The 19725-nt window shown below is 36.7% G+C and overlaps 1 protein-coding gene and 1 pseudogene across 1 annotated transcript; both read left to right on the plus strand.

Moving 5' to 3' along the window:
* The first annotated feature begins 836 nt into the window (after positions 1-836).
* Positions 837-10126, plus strand: LOC101475222 (cadherin-13). The gene is made up of 19 exons (XM_076878693.1): positions 837-915; positions 1167-1301; positions 1393-1539; positions 1627-1771; positions 1891-2066; positions 2215-2343; positions 2428-2610; positions 3961-4298; positions 4404-4546; positions 4642-4866; positions 5036-5260; positions 5612-5733; positions 5941-6012; positions 6110-6211; positions 6367-6423; positions 7197-7304; positions 7464-7523; positions 8617-8727; positions 8946-10126. Exons 1-19 carry the CDS (start codon positions 880-882, stop codon positions 9291-9293), a joined length of 2862 nt encoding a protein of 953 aa, XP_076734808.1. The 5' UTR covers positions 837-879; the 3' UTR covers positions 9294-10126.
* Positions 10127-13967: 3841 nt separating this feature from the next.
* On the plus strand, positions 13968-17631 carry LOC101469807 (cadherin-like protein 26; annotated as a pseudogene).
* The last annotated feature ends 2094 nt before the right edge of the window (positions 17632-19725 follow it).

A 19725-nucleotide genomic window follows, 5' to 3' on the forward strand; every position in this document is an offset into this window, starting at 1 on the left:
ATTAAAATACAATCAGTATTGTGTAACAATCTTTAGCCAGCCTTCGTTTGTTTCATATTTGGACATTTTTGTAATTTTTCTAAATCTTTTAGAAGAGAATTGTGTGTGGGGGATTTTCTTCATTTAAGCCATTTAACACTGACCTTGCAAAAATGCCTCCACCACTTGTGTCAGCTAACAGAACATATTTGGTAATTGTAGATATATTTTTATATATTTTTGTTGTTGTGTGGTTTGAGGGGGCGACCATGTCTGCTTGCCTTTCTGTAAATAGCCGCTTCAATCACAAAAGGTATCTAAATCAAGGTGTGTGTTGTGTGCGCACACAGACAAGTGAGCAAAAAATCTTAAATTGTCCCTTTAGACATTTTGTGGTGATTAGCCTGTTGCAAAAACCCATAATCTATTCCAATGTATTTAAGTGAACCTATAAAAGTTGCCCAAGATACAGTTACAAATACATATACTCACAGACACACAGATGCAATACAATACAATGCAATTCTATCTATTCTATTCTATATTATATAATATATTATAATACATAATATAATATCATAGACTAATTATGTTTTTAAATGTGATTTTACGTGGTTTTTAGTTGGGGTTTTTTTCTTTTCTTTTCTAGCATCATTATAGGTTCTCAAGCAAGCGGGTACTGTTAGTCAAGGTGAAAACTGTACACACCCATACAGATACAGATAAAGATTACGATTACCTCATGGCTAGACGTATACAGCTGATTTATAAAGATATCCCTCCCACCGGTATCTCTCTGCCAAAGCTCACATTGGCATGCAGCTGAGTTTCTACTCAAGTGCATTCAAGTAGTAGTCTGCAACGAATTCACTTCAAAACTAGCCGTTCTGTGGATATAAAATGGAACTAATACACCCAATTCTACTTTTGATTCTGGTAAGGCTTAAGTATGTATAACTACATGTAATCTTTTATTACTTCTGCCATAAATTTCAACACAAATATTTTAAAAATATGTCTAATTGTTTTACTAATTGTGTTTATGACGATTATGTCTGTCAACATTATACTGAGTTATAGCCAGTGTTTAAAGATTAAAAATGTGCTAAGAATATAATATAATATATAATATATATGATACTCATAAATATGCTGTGCTGCACATTTACTGCAAGAAATCTTTCCAGTGTAATCTTTTGCAGTGTTGGGGAGTCCACAGATCATCTTCACAACTTTTGCTGCGTCAAAAAAGAAACTGGATCATTAATTCCTTTACTATTGATGAAGGTTATCAGGGACCTTTCCCATATTCACTGGGCAAAGTGAGTGTATGCCTTAAAATGTAACACATATCATGAAATAAGGAAAGATAATTCCAAAATTCACTGCTCGTGTGTCTTATGTTTGATACAGATTGAGGTTGAGAAGGACCTCGTTCTTTTTATGATACAAGGAGAAGGTGTCGATGAGGAACCAACGCAAGTGTTAGAAATCAATTCATATACAGGAGAAATAAAGGTCCTCCGTTCGGTGGACTACGAACAATATAAAACTCTTAAGGTAAGAAGAAATTTAAAAAAAATATCTAAATGGAAAGTAAAAGCTATGCATGGAGCGAGGTTTGATTATTTCATCTTTCCATTGCAGCTTAAATTTAAAGCACTTGACAGAGAAAAACATGAAATAGAGACACAGCTCGGGATTTATATAGAGATTTTGGACACAAACGACAACCCTCCAAAATTTCTGTTTGAAAAGTACACTTTCACCATAAAAGAGTCAACATCACAGGGTAATTTTCTCATTTGGAAAGAAATATTATTTAAATTACTAATGCTACGGTGTCAAAATTATGTTTTTGTGACAGTGAATCTAAACAAAATAATCATTATTTCCTTTTGATACTAACAGGCACTGAAGTGGGTAGAATTCAAGCAACAGATCAAGACATAAGTGAGATATATAACAAAGTTGACCTTAACATAGTTTCAGTCGAACCTAAACCTAAGGATCTTGAGTTCTACTTCAAAGAGATCGATGAGACAGGCATTGGAGTCATTTCTTTTAAAGGATGTCTGGACCATGAGGTGAGAGAAATTACTGCTTGAAAAATTAAAACTTTCCATTTTAATCTTTCAACATGAATCTCCTCAAATTTCAATAGTACAACTAAATTCAATATTTTTGACATCCATTTACATTCAAGATGAGCAAAATTTTATTTTTCTCCATCAGACAGCTGAGAAATACACCATTATAGTGGAGGCCAAAGACAATGGAGAAAAACCACTATCCAGCTCCTGCACCATCATAATCAATATAGAAGATGGAAATAATCACCTTCCTGTCATCACACAGCAAACAGTTAGCAGTTACTTATTTCAGTCACAATAATTTATTCAATGAAAATCATTTCCTATTTTACATCTTCCTCTTTTGTGACCCAAGGGCCCAGAAAAAGTGAAAGAAGGACAGACAAATGTTCTTGTTTCACGTATACAAGTTCATGATGAAGACACCAGAGGAACCCCAGCATGGAGAGCCAAATATACAATCCAAGGAGACACAAACAACAACTTTAGGATAACTACAGATCCTGAGACAAACGATGGACTACTCCATGTGGAAAAGGTATTTTTGTGATTATGTTTACAGTAGACTAAACTTTCCAATCTAAGTAGTTCAAAACAGTCTCTGTGGTAAAAACCCTGTTGCATTTTTTAAATTAACCAACATAAGCTCTTTTTTATCTTCAAAAATTAGTATATAAAACACAGAAAAATATGAAAGAGATTTTCCTGGCCTGGCTTTTTATAGCAGATAACCTTAAAAATAATTTGAAGTAGAACAAAAATGGAAGAAAACCATGACTCAGCATATGAACATACCTGATGCTGCTAAAGTGAAGCAGAACAAAATTACAGTGGTTTTATTAGACACAGCTAAGCGTTTTGCAATTTCGCATAAGTTTAAAAAGTTTATATTTATTCAGTATTGAACAGCAGAAATGAGACTTTGTTGTCAGAAGTCATTTATATAAGAAAAAGCAGTGACCAACAGTGCTGTAAACAACAGTAGACTGCTTGGAAATAAGCAAGCAAATCATGCAGAAAACAGATTTGAGATGGGGAAACTGTTCTTGAAGTGCACTGAGAGAGAGAGAGCTGTGCAGGAAGTGTGATTTTATCATAGTGGAAGCAAAACAGCAAAAGTAAGAGGGAATTCATGACGATGTTTATGTAAAGTGAAATGTGAAGCGGCGAAGCATAGTTTTGATCTTCTTTTGCTGCTGGTTCAGTCTATTTTGGTTGGAGAGGGACAAAACCTACAGCTTTACAATCTAGTGCAAAAAAAGACAAAAACACAAAGCGCAGCCCCGACCTATCAGAATCTGTGAGCTGTCGACTTTCAGCACTGACTGTTTATGTGAAAGAAAGCCGAAATCTCCCTCACTGTGATGCATCGGGTCCGCGCTCTGTGCGAGAGTCTTTTTGTGGAATCCATTTACCTGCTTTCATTTACTGTTTTAGCTGTTTTGTGGTTGCTGAAATAGTTTTGTGAGATTCTGGCATTTCTGGCAAAGTACATTTATATTTAAAAATCGATTCGGGATTTTAACAAATCGATATGGCTTTATTCAAGCTAAAAGCAATTTTAATCGGGTAGCAAACAGTTTTAACCAAAGCTATGATTTAAAAAGCCCTGGAAAAATATGATAAGTTATTGTTGGGTCTGCGCTTCCACAGGCCCCGCTGGTTTAGAAACCTATTCCCGTTAACGTCAAGCAAGGAAGCAAGATGAACAGCTTTTACTTGCTAGCAAGGGAGACTGGCGGTGGGAGCTGAACACTCCTCACCTGTCTCCTAGCCAGAATCAAATAAACAGCCTTCCTCGCAGCCTTTTATTTCCATGACTTACAAATTTAAGTAACACAATGACAACATTTAACAATTTGACTCCAACAGTTATGCTCTTTTACAGGCTTTAAACTATGAAGATGGTGCTCTGAAGAATATAACTATCACTGTAGAGAATGAGATCCCCTATTATTCATGCAAAGTGGAAAAACGCAGCTCCATTGGTCTTTGGAAAGTAGTTACCATATCTGGTTCCGCTGCTACTGGGTCTGCAATGAGCTTCGTGGCTGGAACAGTTGCATCCAGCCGTCAAGTGATCGTGGCTGTTGAGGATGTCAATGAGCCTCCAGTTTTTGACAAGACTTCCATAGAAACTGTGGTCACTGAGAATGTTAAGGAAGGCCAATACCTGGCAACACTCACAGCTAAAGACCCTGATGTTGCCAACAAAAACACATTTAAGTAAGTCTTGACAACTATACAACTACATGTCACTTCTACAAGACAAAAACATACAGCATTACTACATCAGTAGACACTTTGAAAATGACTAACAAACCATTTCAGATACATTATAGGACACGATCCAGCTGGTTGGATTAAAGTGGACCCTGACACTGGAAACATAACAACATCAAAGCCCTTGGATCGAGAGTCAGAGTTTGTTAAAGACAACATTTATGTAGTCACAATATGTGCTGTTGACGATGGTATGAATCGACAAGTATTTACATATTTGGCCAATTATTCATTTACATTTCCTCATTACATTTCTAAACAAGTTGCAATACTTTTTCATCACCAGGGAAACCACAAATGACAAGCACTGCAACTCTTAGTATCTATGTTAGAGATGACAATGATCATACTCCATACCTGGTTGTAAGCACAATTGAAATGTGCCAATCTGACGGACAATCCTTTGCCAACATCACAGCCTTGGACTCAGATGTTGAGCCCTACAGTGGCCCTTTCACCTTCAAGCTCCATGGAGATGTTGAGGGCAAGTGGAAGATTGACCCTGTCACTGGTAAGCTTTAGAGTCTGCAGATACTCAACCTTATATTACTCACAAAAACAATGTCACTTGTATTAAATATACTTCTAAGCCTCCTTTATATAAAAGTATAAGTAGTATATACATAGACTGCCACAATGACTGTTATACATCTGATTATGTATTCATTTTGGACACACAGGTTATTCAGTCAACTTGGTTAAAGAGCCTACAGTTCATTCCAATCACCATGAGCTGTCGCTAGAAGTTTCTGACCAACAGGGGAAATCAGCTTTCCACAACCTGTCAGTTACTGTTTGCAGCTGCTTAGACTCAGAAACCCCAAACTGTCATGTGAGGACATCTGGCACCACACTAGGAGCAGGGGGAGTGGGAATGATTTTTTTGGCCATGCTGCTGATCACAGGTTGGACACATGTTTCAAATATTTCCATCATTATAAATAAGATATCCTCATTTATATTTGTTGTTGTTATTTAAAAACGATTAAAATGTAATAATAAAAAAGGTCTAACAATAAGAAATAACTTTGACTTTAATAATAAGCTTTGGACTTCTTCAGGAAAAAAATGTAAATGAGTTTTCGATGGGTGTTTTTCAGTTAGATTTAAGTACTTATTTTTATACTTGTTAAGATTTTGAAAAACAGTTTTTTTTAAATATTTATTTAAAGTAAAAATAACAGAATTATAACAGCAATAAACATCTAGCATGTTTTGTATGTCATATATTTGTGTGTGTGGTCTTTATGCTCCAGGTTTGCTACTTTTGGCTCTTCTGATGTCCTGCAAAAAACAGATCTTGGAAATCAAAGAGGATTTATCTTCTGAACAACAACTGATGAAGTCTAACACTGAGAATCCAGGAACAGACTGTTTGGTAAATACATTTATCATAAATCACACTTACACACACACTCAAATGCTCACTCACACAGATATTTGTTGGTTTTTAAATTAAAGATTCATTTTGCCTGACTTTTTAAAAGTAATTATCCCTACTTCAGCAATTGTAATGACTGAAATTATGTAAACATAACTTCTCGTTTTTGGTATAAAAACCTTAAAACATCATTACTTTGTCAAGGTGGCCATTGTGAATCAGAATGGAAATGCGATGCAAGAAATATCTCAAGTTAAAACTGTGAAAATGAGTCCAGTAAGTGCTACAAAATATATATTATTGTAATAACTAGTTTGTAAAGAGCATTTTTGTAATATACCATGCATTGTGAGAAATATTTGATGTTTTTCAGGCGTTTCTTCTAAATGACTCAGAAACCAGCACAGAATTCCTCAAGTATCAAAAAGAAAGCTCGGTGGCACAACCTTTCATTCGTGGAAGCTTTATGCACATGGTACAGATATTATGATTACTGTTGTTTTATTTGTTATTATCACTAAGTAAACCTGTGATACTTAAACAGGTAGAAGTTAAGAATTTTGCTCATCATAATTTTCTGTTCATGAAATTTATCAAATCTCAGAAGTATTTAAATGCTTGATTTTTCAGTCACAGCGGGGATCAAACGTGGGAATGGGATATCACCAGGGACAATCTGTGAGTGGGGTATGTAATATTTCTTTTCATATGAAACCTTCTGAAAGTGCTGGACCACCTTTTCTGTCAGAACTGACTTAATTCTACAAGAAACCAGCATGAAATGATTTGAGATTTGTGACATGGTGCCTTATTTTGCTGGAAGAAGCCATCCAAATTTGGGTACACTGTGGTCATAAAGGGACAGACGTGGTCAGCAGTAATACTCAGGTAGGCTGTGGCATTTAAATGATGTTGACTTTGTCCTAAGGGGTCCAAAGTATACCAAGAAAATATCGCCCACGCCATTACATCACCCCCACCTGATTGAATCATTTCTATAAGGATGGATGAACCTGTGCTTAGATGTTGTTTATGCAACTGTTCCTATCATATACTTCACAACAGAAGCCAATACATCCAATGTTCTCTTGTCTGTTTTTGGTGAGCCTATGTAAAACATAGCCTCAGTTTCCTGTTTTTAGTTGACAAGAGTGACAGTGTGGTCATCTGCTGCTGCTGTAGCCCATTTGCTTCACAGTTGAGATGTAGGGTTAGTCCCCTGCTCTTTCAAGAAACTGTTTAGCCTTAGAACAAAAAACGAAGTCTTTATTTCTTTCGGGTTTTGGTCCTTTTTTTATGAGATTGATTGAAAACTAAAAAAAGCACAGAACAATCTGCTGGCCTTGCTTTTTTACATTGTATGTTATCATAGACTTTAGCAAATGGATTCTTATTGAAATCATTTGTGCCAGGAAACAATGTCATGGTTTGATGTGTTTGTTTTGCGGTTTTTTCTTCAGCTGATGAATGAAGCAGTACATGGAGGATCACAAATGAACTCACTAACCTCACAGTACCGGGGGGAAGGATCAGGGTCAGCATTTATTCGTGGAACCATCATGCGGAAGGTACTGAGATTATTATTAGTATTAGTATAATTAGTAGTAGTAGTAGTATTGAGTACATCTGTTTGACGAAGTGGTTGTTAAGGATTTTGCTGGTTCTTGACATTTTGCTTTTCTGTGAAGTTTCAAAAGTATTAACCAGTTAATGCTTGATTTTTCCAGTCACTGGGAGCAATATCAAATAGTGGAATGAAACATCTCCAGTGGCAATCCAGGCATGGGGTAAAGCAACATGAGTCCTTTTGATGTTAAATTTTCCAGAACTATTTTATAATTTCCACTCACCAGCCACTTTGTTAGTTACACCTTGCAAGTACCCTTTTGTCGTCATAATGGGATGTATTCAACAAGGTGCTAGAAGTATACCTCAGAAATGTTGGTTCCTATTGATATGATAGTGTTTAACAAATTTTGCAGAAGTGCAAATCTCCAATTCCACCACATCCCATAGATGCTCTGCTGGATTGAGATCTGGAGACTGTGAATTAAAGTATGCCATTTGAGTATAGCGAAGTCATTGTTATGTTCAAGAAACCAGTTTTGGTGTTGCACATTATTTTACTGGAAGGAGCCATCAGAAGACTGTAGCCCATTGGTTTCAGGTTTCCCTGTTTCCATTAAGAGATGCACTTCTGCCTACCCTGGGAGGATCGAGTAGTTTTTACTGTTGCCATCCTAGCAACTCAAAGCTGTTCACCCGTCTCCCCATCACCCCTCTGCCAGTAACACTGAGTTGATGGAATGTGGTTGGCTAATTAGAAATGTGCATTAATGAGCAGTTGAACAGTTATTCCTAATGAAGTGGCTGTTGCATGCAATTCCTACTATGGAACAAATTTTGTTGTTAACAGGTATTGTCGATGTAACAACAGCCGCATATTACAGGATAGATAATAAAGATGAATATTGGCATTATTACATAATTGGAGATGATTATATACACATAATCCTGCTGCCAAATACTCATTAAAACACTGAATAACTGATAAAAATCCTTAATTCAAGTCAAAGACGGGAACACAGTTTTGTCGGGACAGAGAGCAGCCACTGTGTGTGCATATTATTATGCAAGTAGTATGCAAGTAGCATAATATATGCTACTTGGTTTAACTTGTGTAATGTGTTCTTCTTTAGTCCCTTGCTCTTTTATTTTTAAAAGGTTTTAAACACAGAAAAGTACAGTATCAACTGACAGCCTTGCTCTAACATGATCCAAGTATGATAGGCTTGGAGGACAAGCCTAATCATAATTAAAATGATTTCAACCATGAAATGCTGTCATTCTTTGACATTTGTTTGTTTGGTTTCTTTTCAGCTGATAGATGAAGCCGTACGTGGAGCATCACAAACCGGGTCAATAATCTCAGCTTTTCAAAGGGAAAGCTCAATGGCACAAGGTTTTACTCGTGGAAGCTTTATGCGCATGGTACAGAGATTTTTCTTATAAAACTTGTACTTACTCTTGTTATCATTAAGTACATGTGTCATATTCAATCTAAGCATGGGGTAAAGCAACATTTTCTACAGTTTTGTCATTTATGGTCAACTACAAAGTCTTGTCTTACCTTAATTCCTATTTAAATTCTAATATAATAATATTTCAAAAAAGAAAATTCATACAACTTCCTGTTTCTACTTTTTAAGATTTATATGGGACTAGACCAACGAAACCAGCTACTAAATGAGGTAATACCAAAAAGGATAAATGCTCTCCAGGAACAAGGAAAGGAACTGGGCAATTATCTGCCTCGTGTATATAATGAGGAGGGAGACACAGAGCATAACTTTGAGCTTGATTCAATCTCCATTGCTGATGTTTCCTTTGACCCTGAAATGGATCTGTGTGACAAGTTCACTACTCTGGCCTCAGTCTGCATGCCTAGTGATGTCACCACAATACAGAAAATCCAAACAGCAACTCTTGTCCAAGAGGAAAGCCATGAACTAAACTGGCAGAAACTCACATTAAATGAGGTTTACATTTCACAATAAAGTCACCAGACCTCAAGTATAAGGTACAATATGAAAAGTCGTAAATATTTATTCAGTTGTCTGGGAGCATGGTATGGTAAGATGCAGTGTCATGTCATAATGTTTACAATAAAGACTGGGTAATGCAAAAACTAATGCAGAGGGGTGAATATGGTATTTATCAAATCTGCTTATTTGCACTTTGGGAAACATACGATCAATTGTACTAAGAGGGTAATGCTTTCTACTTTCGTTTGGGTTATCTTGAGCTTCTGTTCTCAAAAGTGTTTTTTAAGGTCACTTTTTTATCTTTTTCTATTGCGAAATAATATATTTCAAGCGTGTGAACTGTTTTCTTTGTCCATTAGAGGTTGTCAGGCCTTTAAAAAAACAGAGTTAAGCTTGAATGCATGAATCTTAAAGGCATGCAGGTGTGTCTTGTGCAAGTAAAAGCTTTCTCCAGAATAAATGATGACTACCGCTGTAATGTAATTCCACGGTATTTCCATTTTGGCACGACAAACTTGTCAAACTTGTTCTCATTTTGTTGTTTAGACTCCACGTTATCAAAAGGTGCTGGCGTGGGCGTGCTCTCGGGTATCTGTGGTTGTATGGGTGTTTTCATGTTTGTACATGCAGGACAGTAAGTCTGCTGACTGCTTCGGTGAGGAGGATGGTCGGCCTTCTCCCACACTGTCTGAGCATCTGGGTGCATCTAATAAACTAGTTAATATGCTTCTAAGGATCATTGTAACCATGTTTTATGTGCATCAAATGTTTGTATAGTGGTAATACTAATAAACGTGTTAATCTGAACCTCTCAAACAAGATTCTCACTATAGAACTATCACTATCATGTTTATTAATCTAATTCTTGTGAAACACTGACTCCTTGTGGTTTTACAAAGAAATTGTTATATTTGTATTTGTGCCTAGTTATATTAAGCCATATTCATACAGTAAAAATACTTCTGAACACTCATACCAGCAAAGGTAATGTTGGGAAGTGCATTAAAATTGTATTTACTAAACTTAGTAAATATCTAATGACTTACTCACATTTCATTAATGTCTAAATCTGTCAGAAGCTTCTACACAAGCCTGACTGAATTAGTTTTTCATTCTAAATGGCATTCTTGTAAGCTTTGTCATTGCACATTTTTCTCACTAATTAAAAAACATCCAAAGATGAGTAAAATAACTCTCAGGTTTCTTATCAAAGCTTTAGATTTGTCAGATGGGTTAAAGTCAAAATCCTAAACTTTTCTGTAGACAAAGCTTTATTTATTTGGGGTGACATATTCGATGCCAAAATGTGCTTTTAGTAAAGATTAGTCTATTGCAACAGATGGAAATCTGAACATAAAAGAAATAAAAACAACTGTAAGTAAAAAGGAAGCAGTCTCAAAGCAGTCAACTTCTATTGCTCCACTTGTTCAGAAAAATACTGATAATAAATCATAATAAGTCCATCAACTAAAGCTTGGCCAAAAAAGGGTCACGCAACAGGACAATGGTTCCAAGTACACCAGAAAATCTACAACAGAATAGCTAAAAAAAACTAACGAATCACGTTGTGGTAGGACTTTACAAAAACTCTGCATAAATAAAAACCTGCAAACCTTATAAAACAGAACCAACGACATGGGACAAAATTCCTCCACAACCATTTTAGACTTCAGTTTGTTGGCGGTGGTTCTACAAACTATGGAATCATGGCTTGTAGTTCGTATTTCACATGATAGCATCTGATTTACTCATCAGCTTGGTTACGCCACTGATTATGGCATGTCTCAACTTCCATAATCATAAACCTTGGGGGGGGGTCATTTTTTTCATCGTGCTGCTTTTGGCAGCCTCTGTCAACATTTTATTCACAAAAAGTAAATTACACATGCATCTTTAGATATGCATCTAATATCAGACTTGGGACAGTCAGTGCAGCCAGAGTTTTCACTGCAGTTGTACAGGTCCCAAAAAGGTCAGAATCCCAGTTACCTTGACCACAAAATGAGGTGATGTAGGATTTTGAATTTCATACAAAAGGTGCAGCTACTAAAAATTTCAGATGAGTTTGCATTTCGGTGACCTTGACCTCCAGGTCAGAGGTCAGGTTTTCTGAAAATTCTGTGAATGCAATATCTTGAGAACAAGACAACAAGGAGTTTGAAATTGATACCACAGTTGTATCTACTAGGAGGCTGAGGGGTAGCATTGGCACCCCAGCATGCCCACTGCAAGAATATGTGAGACAGAATTCTCTAAAACCACATCAACTTCAACAGGGAAGGCTGCAGTACAGTTCTGTGCAAAAGTCTTACATCACCACTGTTCTGCACACCTAACTGGCTGAAATATTATAAAGTTTATATCTAATTATTTCCTTGAGCTCACAATGACGTGCTGGAGAAATCATGTAAGATCCCTTAGCAAAAGTAACAATAGCATATTACATATAAAACTGTATTAATGCGAAACTGTACATAAATTCAATCAAATGAAAAAGTACTTACAGTGTTATGTGAATCAGTATTAATGATGCAGTTGTTTATGGTTGAGCTCATTTTAAATATTTCTGTTTAACCTCCAGTGCTACTTGATTGCTCCCATATCCACAAGGGGTCGCTATAGACTGTAGCAGCATGTTTTGATCCAACACATTTTAATGCTGGATGCCCTTCCTGATAAAAACCCAAAGAGGCCTAGCAAGCGAATCTGTAAATCACAACACTTTGGAGATACTGTTTAATCTCGAGTGGTGCATCATGTACTACATATATAATCATATGTTTGTGTTGGCTGTCCAGTAAGGACTACATCTCTCCAAATAAACAGCTGTTAATGAGCTCAAAAATACCTTTTTTAAGCTTTGACTTAAAAGTTTATATCAGGTGTATTTATTTAAGAATGTATTTATAAAATTAAAAAAAAATCAGATGAATTAAAGCACTGTTCAAATGGTTAGTTGTGATTATCTGCAGAACACCGTTTTTGTTTTGTTTTTTCGCCTGTCCCGTTTGGTGCCAAATGGACCATCCCGGCTTGCCGTATTGGTCTATTTGATTCACCTTTGATTTTATTGTTTATTTTATTTTATTTTCACTTGCTACACACATAACAGACATGACTGGAGGAAAGAAAAGGGAGAAAAAAGAGGGAAAGAAAAACAGCTGGGAAGAGGAACGGTGATAAAGGGCAAAAAACAGAAACCAACAAAACAAACAGACAAAAAATACATATATCACTCACCTGGATAACCTGTTGAGAAAGCCACTCTCCCAGAAAGAGCTGAGGAGAGCCCCAGATGAGGGGTCACTCAGCAGCCGCAGAGCAGAAGCCAGGGGGGGTTGCAGTGACGTGCCTGTGAGCTCCGCCAGCAGCCAGCTCTACCAGAGTGACCGAGCCCCAGGCCGAGAAGTCGAGGATGCCCCACCCCCAAAGGGGCCCAAGCGAACCCCAGGCTCCAGGCCCCGACAGGCAGCCACCAGGAGTGAGCCGGTGCGTACCTGGACACCCATCCCCGGACACAAAGAACCACCAATACACCGATGTCTGAGGGCGTCTGCCACTGGCAGGGGGAGTGGTGGGGGGAGATAGGCCTCCATACCTTGGAGGGCCTGAGATGTCCCTAGAGAGGTGACATCCGATACCCAACCTGACATATAGACACAGAGAAACAGGCACACACAGATACAAACATCCATTCCCACCCTCATGCTCTCATATGCACTTACTCAGCACTCACCCAACGTGGAGACAGACATAAATAGACACTGTACACACGATCACACTCCCCAAGCGTACTCTATGCACGGGGTCTAGGTACCCTTGCCCCTGGTGGGGGAAACTGCACCCAGACCCAGGTGGTGTTACCCTCTTCCCTGGGGTGGAGAGAAGCAGACCGCCCAGACTCGGTAGCAGCAGGGAGGCCCCACATTCCAGACCCCAATCGGACGGCCAACTCCTCCATCTGCAGAACACTGTTGAAAAGTGAAGGAATTAGCATATTACTTCAGCAAAATCAGGTTAAACTTTGTGCATTCAGTTAAGTCAGTGACTTCTCAGAACCACTCATCTGAAAATGCTGGTGGTCCCTCCACCTCTTCATCTTACATGTTTTATTAACCCAGACATGGCAGGAGTTGACTTCAAGTTCTATCATCAACACTTTTCATACTGCACTCTAACTCCTCTAGATTACACATGCTTACCAGGGTGGTTATTAACAGGAAACCTGTGTGAAGCTAGATCTGTTTCCCCACAACACACAGATGGTAAATGCTGAAGTCAGAGCAGGGAGCCAGCTGTAGCTTATCTAGCATGCTGATCTCATATCAGTTTCCTATAAACGAACTGCATACAGAAACTGTATGCTATACATTATATATCCAGTGTATATGTATGATTATCTGTTGTTTTTTTTTTTGGTTTTTTTTGGGTTTTTCTGTGTTGGGGGGATGCCGGGGTTGTTGTTTAAAACACAACTACATACATTCAGTGCAGTATAGCAAGGTATAGCACACATTTATGATACAGATTCTGATTATTGGATGGATGAACTTAAAGGCCCATTTACCAATATAAACCCTCCCATCTGTCTTCTAAAGCTCATACTGGCACATAGCTGAATTTCCACTCATGCATTTAGTGAGTAGACTGCACAAATGTCAAAGTGAGCCATCTCTTGGATATAATATGGAGTTGAAACACCCGATTCTGCTTTTGGTTCTGGTAAAAGTTAAATATTTAAAACAGTACTTATTGTTTACTTCCAAATTTTCTTTTACTGCCTCAGATTTCAACACAAATTTTACTGTAAATAGCACTAAGAACACGAGAATGACATTTTATTGATTTAACATTTATACTATTTATTTTCACATTCAAGAACTAGAAGGAGCACGTATGAATTAAATCAATCATCATCAAGAATTACACAACTATCTTGGTCAATTATTATGTCTGTCAACATTATACAGTTATAGCCAGTGTTTAAAGATTAAAAATCTGCTAAGAATTTTCATATAATACTCATAAATATGCTGTGCTGCACATTTACTGCAAGAAATGTTTCCAGTGTAATCTTTTGCAGTGTTGGGGAGTCCACAGATCATCTTCACAACTTTTGCTGCATCAAAAAAGAAACTGAATCATTGATTCCTTTACTATTGATGAAGGTTATCAGGGACCTTTCCCATATTCACTGGGCAAAGTGAGTGTATGCCTTACAATGTAACACATATCATGACACGGAGAAGGACAATTGCAAAATTCACTGCTCGTGTGTCTTATGTTTGATACAGATGGAGGTTGAGAAGGACCTCGTTCTTTTTATGATACAAGGAGAAGGTGTCGATGAGGAACCAACGCAATTCATATACAGGAGAAATAAAGGTCCTCCGTTCGGTGGACTACGAACAATATAAAACTCTTAAGGTAAGAAGAAATTTTAAAAAAATATCTAAATGGAAAGTAAAAGCTATGCATGGAGCGAGGTTTGATTATTTCATCTTTCCATTGCAGCTTAAATTTAAAGCACTTGACAGAGAAAAACATGAAATAGAGACACAGCTCGGGATTTATATAGAGATTTTGGACTCAAATGACAACCCTCCAAAATTTCTGTTTGAAAAGTACACTTTCACCATAAAAGAGTCAACATCACAGGGTAATTTTCTCATTTGGAAAGAAATATTATTTAAATTACTAATGCTACGGTGTCAAAATTATGTTTTTGTGACAGTGAATCTAAACAAAATAATCATTATTTCCTTTTGATACTAACAGGCACTGAAGTGGGTAGAATTCAAGCAACAGATCAAGACATAAGTAAGATATACCACACAGTTGACCTTAACATAGTTTCAGTCAAACCTAAACCTAAGGATCTTGAGTTCTACTTCAAAGAGATCGATGAGACAGGCATTGGAGTCATTTCTTTTAAAGGATGTCTGGACCATGAGGTGAGAGAAATTACTGCTTGAAAAATTAAAACTTTCCATTTTAATCTTTCAACATGAATCTCCTCAAATTTCAATAGTACGACTAAATTCAATATTTTTGACATCCATTTACATTCAAGATGAGCAAAATTTTATTTTTCTCCATCAGACAGCTGAGAAATACACCATTATAGTGGAGGCCAAAGACAATGGAGAAAAACCACTATCCAGCTCCTGCACCATCATAATCAATATAGAAGATGGAAATAATCACCTTCCTGTCATCACACAGCAAACAGTTAGCAGTTACTTATTTCAGTCACAATAACAGTCGGACGGTCCTTCCTGGACATCCTGCTTGTGGTGTGTTTTGTGTGGTGCGTGTGTGTTTCTCTCCCGCCTTCTTCCCCCGGCCCTCCAAGCCCAGCTATGTTTGGACGTCCGCGCTTCCGGGAGAGTGAGAGTGTGGTGACCCCTGACCCAGAAGCACCTCCAATCTGCAGCCAACACACCTGTGCCTAATTTGAAATCTTAATCTTAATCTAATACCTAATCTTGTACCTAATCTTAAGCATTAAACGTGACAAATTTATTCAATGAAAATCATTTCCTATTTTACAACTTTCTGTTTTGTGACCTGAGGGCCCAGAAAAAGTGAAAGAAGGACAGACAAATGTTCTTGTGTCACGTATACAAGTTCATGATGAAGACACCAGAGGAACTCCAGCCTGGAGAGCCAAATATACAATTCAAGGAGACACAAACAACAACTTTAGAATAACTACAGATCCTGAGACAAACGATGGACTACTCCATGTGGAAAAGGTATTTTTCTGATTATGTAACACACACATATTTACAATTACATTTTACAATCACTCAAATTGCAGAGTTGACTCCCTGATTCTCAGAGTTGATATCAGACCCTCAGACAGAGCACCTAAAGCTTTAACCATATCTACGTTTTGCAGAGGTAGAAGTTAAAAAATGTAAATACTTGATGAACAGCAACTTATTTTGAATAGTCCAAACAAGATTTGTATCTTAATTCCTTTTACAGGCTTTAAACTATGAAGATGGTGCTCTGAAGAATATAACTATCACTGTAGAGAATGAGATCCCCTATTATTCATTCAAAGTGGAAAAACGCAGCTCCACTGATCTTTGGAAAGTAGTTACCATATCTGGTTCTGCTGCTACTGGGTCTGCAATGAGCTTCGTGGCTGGAGCAGTTGCATTCAGCGGTCAAGTGATCGTGGCTGTTGAGGATGTCAATGAGCCTCCAGTTTTTGACAAGACTTCCATAGAAACTGTGGTCACTGAGAATGTTAAGGAAGGCCAATACCTGGCAACACTCACAGCTAAAGACCCTGATGTTGCCAACAAAAACACATTTAAGTAAGTCTTGACAACTATACAACTACATGTCACTTCTACAAGACAAAAACATACAGCATTACTACATCAGTAGACACTTTGAAAATGACTAACAAACCATTTCAGATACATTATAGGACACGATCCAGCTGGTTGGATTAAAGTGGACCCTGACACTGGAAACATAACAACATCAAAGCCCTTGGATCGAGAGTCAGAGTTTGTTAAAGACAACATTTATGTAGTCACAATATGTGCTGTTGACGATGGTATGAATCGATAAGTATTTACATATTTGGCCCATTATTCATTTACATTTCCTCATTACATTTCTAAACAAGTTGCAATACTTTTTCATCACCAGGGAAACCACAAATGACAAGCACTGCAACTCTTAGTATCTATGTTAGAGATGACAATGATCATACTCCATACCTGGTTGTAAGCACAATTGAAATGTGCCAATCTGACGGACAATCCTTTGCCAACATCACAGCCTTGGACTCAGATGTTGAGCCCTACAGTGGCCCTTTCACCTTCAAGCTCCATGGAGATGTTGAGGGCAAGTGGAAGATTGACCCTGTCACTGGTAAGCTTTAGAGTCTGCAGATACTCAACCTTATATTACTCACAAAAATAATATATTGAATAAATTTCTGAGCCTCCTTTAAGTAAATTTAAAAAAAATCCACTGACTGTTAGCAATGCAATTGAAAACGCATTCATTTGGAACACACAGGTTATTCAGTCAACTTGGTTAAAGAGCCTACAGTTCATTCCGATTACCATGAGCTGTTGCTAGAAGTTTCTGACCACCAGGGGAAATCAGCTTTCCACAACCTGTCAGTTACTGTTTGCAGCTGCTTATACTCAGAAATCCCAAACTGTCATGTAATGAAATCTGCACTAGGAGGAGAGGGAATGATTTTTTTGGCCATGCTGCTGTTTACAGGTAGGACACATGATCAAAATTAATCAAGTATTATGAATAAGATAACTTGTAAATGTTGTTGTTATAGCTAAAGATGATCAATACATAAAGACAAAAATACAATTCTCCTGTGAGTTTTCTCTTTTAATGATAAGTAGCAACTTTAACCCTGATAATGTTATGGCAAAAAAAAGTTTCTCTGGAAAAGAACATAAAAAGAGTTTGATGAGTGCTTTAAAAAAAAAAAAAAAAAAGCAGAAAAACTACTTTGTCAATGAAACTAACAAAATATCTTATTTTAGTCAAAGACTTTCTTTTTGAAGGAAAAACATAAATAAATCAAAATCATAATGTGATACACAATTAGAGTTTTGGGTTAAGTTTTTTTCCTTCTTTTTTTTTTTAATTAAACTGGCCTTAAAGATGTCTTCCCTGATGCAAGTGAATAATAACTAATTATTACTTTAATACTTTAAGGCCATATGCATTTCTTTGTGTGGTTTTTATGTTTTAGGTTTATTTTCTGTGGCTTTTCTGATGTTCTGCAAGAAAGAGACTGTAAAAATCCAAGATAATTACCTTGAAGAACAACTGATGACGTTTAACATTGACAATCCAGGATCAGGCTGCCCAGTAAATACTTTATCATAAAATTACATATACTTTCTTTTTACTGTATGCTAATACAAGAACACGTATTTGCACACAAGCACAGACACTTTTTTGTGAATATTTGTTGATTCTCTTATTGAGTGACTTTTTTATGTATATGAGCCTATTAAATTCTTTTAAAAGTGATTAAAATAACTTACAAGTTTTATTTATTGAATGTATGTAAACTCAATTGTGACTGGTTTTGGTGGAAAAACTTAAAACACTATTACTATTTCTGAAGCAGGTGTCGGGAACCAAAAAGAGAACCAGATGCAAGAAATATCTCACGTTAAAACTGTCACAACGAATCCAGTAAGTGTTGCAAAATATATATTTTTGTAATAATACAATTTTTTAGCTGTTTTTTTTTTTTTTAATGAGTGGCTCTGAATTGCAGCCTGTCACAAATCATTCAACTGTGATGCATGGCCACTTAGAGGAGTATGACATGTGCGAAAATTAATTCCTGCAAAAGTCACAAAGTCCAAATAAAAATTGGCATTGGACACTTTTATTATCAACTATCACTACTGGACAAATTATAAAACTGTTCTTGTGATATTTTAGGTTGTATGTTCAACAAATCTTGTGAAAAGCCCAAAAGGAGCAGGCAGTTGCTATACAAGGTGCCATCATTGTAACATAAATCCAAATATAATGTGTCTTAATCGTCTGTGCCATTGAACTTATTTTTTTACTATTACCTCGCAGGTTCTCTCAAAAAAATGAGTGACCGCAATTTACTTTGAGCTGATTACACACATATCATCCTGTTAAAAAAACATTAAACCTGAAATAACACAAAACTGTCCTAAATACAGGTGCCAATAAATATAATTAGAATATCATCAAAAAGTTGATTTATTTCACTAATTCCATTCGAAAAGTGAGACTTGTATAATGGTTACATTCATTCCACACAGACTGATATATTTCAAGTGTTTATTTCTTTTAATTTTGATGATTATAACTGACAACCAATGAAAACCCCAAATTCAGTATCTCAAAAAAGTAGAATATTACTTAAGACCAATACAAAGAAAGGATTTTTAGAATTCTTGGCCAACTGAAAAGTATGAGCAAGTACAGCACGCAATACTTAGTTGGGGCTCCTTTTACCTGAATTACTGCAGCACTGCGGGATGGCATAGATTTGATCAGTCTGTGGCACTGCTCAGGTAAACGGTAAATGCATTTGTATTAGAGATGGCACGATACCACCGATACCGATACCGATATCATAAATTTGGATATCTGCCGATACCGATATGAATCCGATATAGTGTTTTTTAATCAACAAAACTGTTTTTTAAATATCTTGCTGCATTTTGTATAAGTTCATACTCAAGTTTAAAACAACAACTACACTAAAGCTATTCTGTTATACCTGTATGCAAAAAAAAAATATTTCATAGTTCAGCAATACTGATCAATCTAATAAACTTAAACCTACACCATCCTCCCTATTCTGGTATTTTAAAGAGTACTTAGCATAAATATTAAGCAACCTAACTAATAGGGTTCCAACTCCCAGCAACAACAAAAATAA

Source organism: Maylandia zebra, linkage group LG20 (assembly GCF_041146795.1).
Source record: "Maylandia zebra isolate NMK-2024a linkage group LG20, Mzebra_GT3a, whole genome shotgun sequence".
Classification (NCBI taxonomy): Eukaryota; Metazoa; Chordata; class Actinopteri; order Cichliformes; family Cichlidae; genus Maylandia; species Maylandia zebra.

What these genes read in the sequence shown, in the direction of transcription:
- LOC101475222 (XM_076878693.1), top strand. Translation starts at nt 880, where the DNA reads ATGGAACTAATACACCCAATTCTACTTTTGATTCTG. An exon ending in AATATGTGCTGTTGACGATG is followed by an intron (nt 4,547 to 4,641) that starts GTATGAATCGAC and finishes TTTCATCACCAG; the next exon opens with GGAAACCACAAATGACAAGC. An exon ending in GGCCATGCTGCTGATCACAG is followed by an intron (nt 5,261 to 5,611) that starts GTTGGACACATG and finishes TTTATGCTCCAG; the next exon opens with GTTTGCTACTTTTGGCTCTT.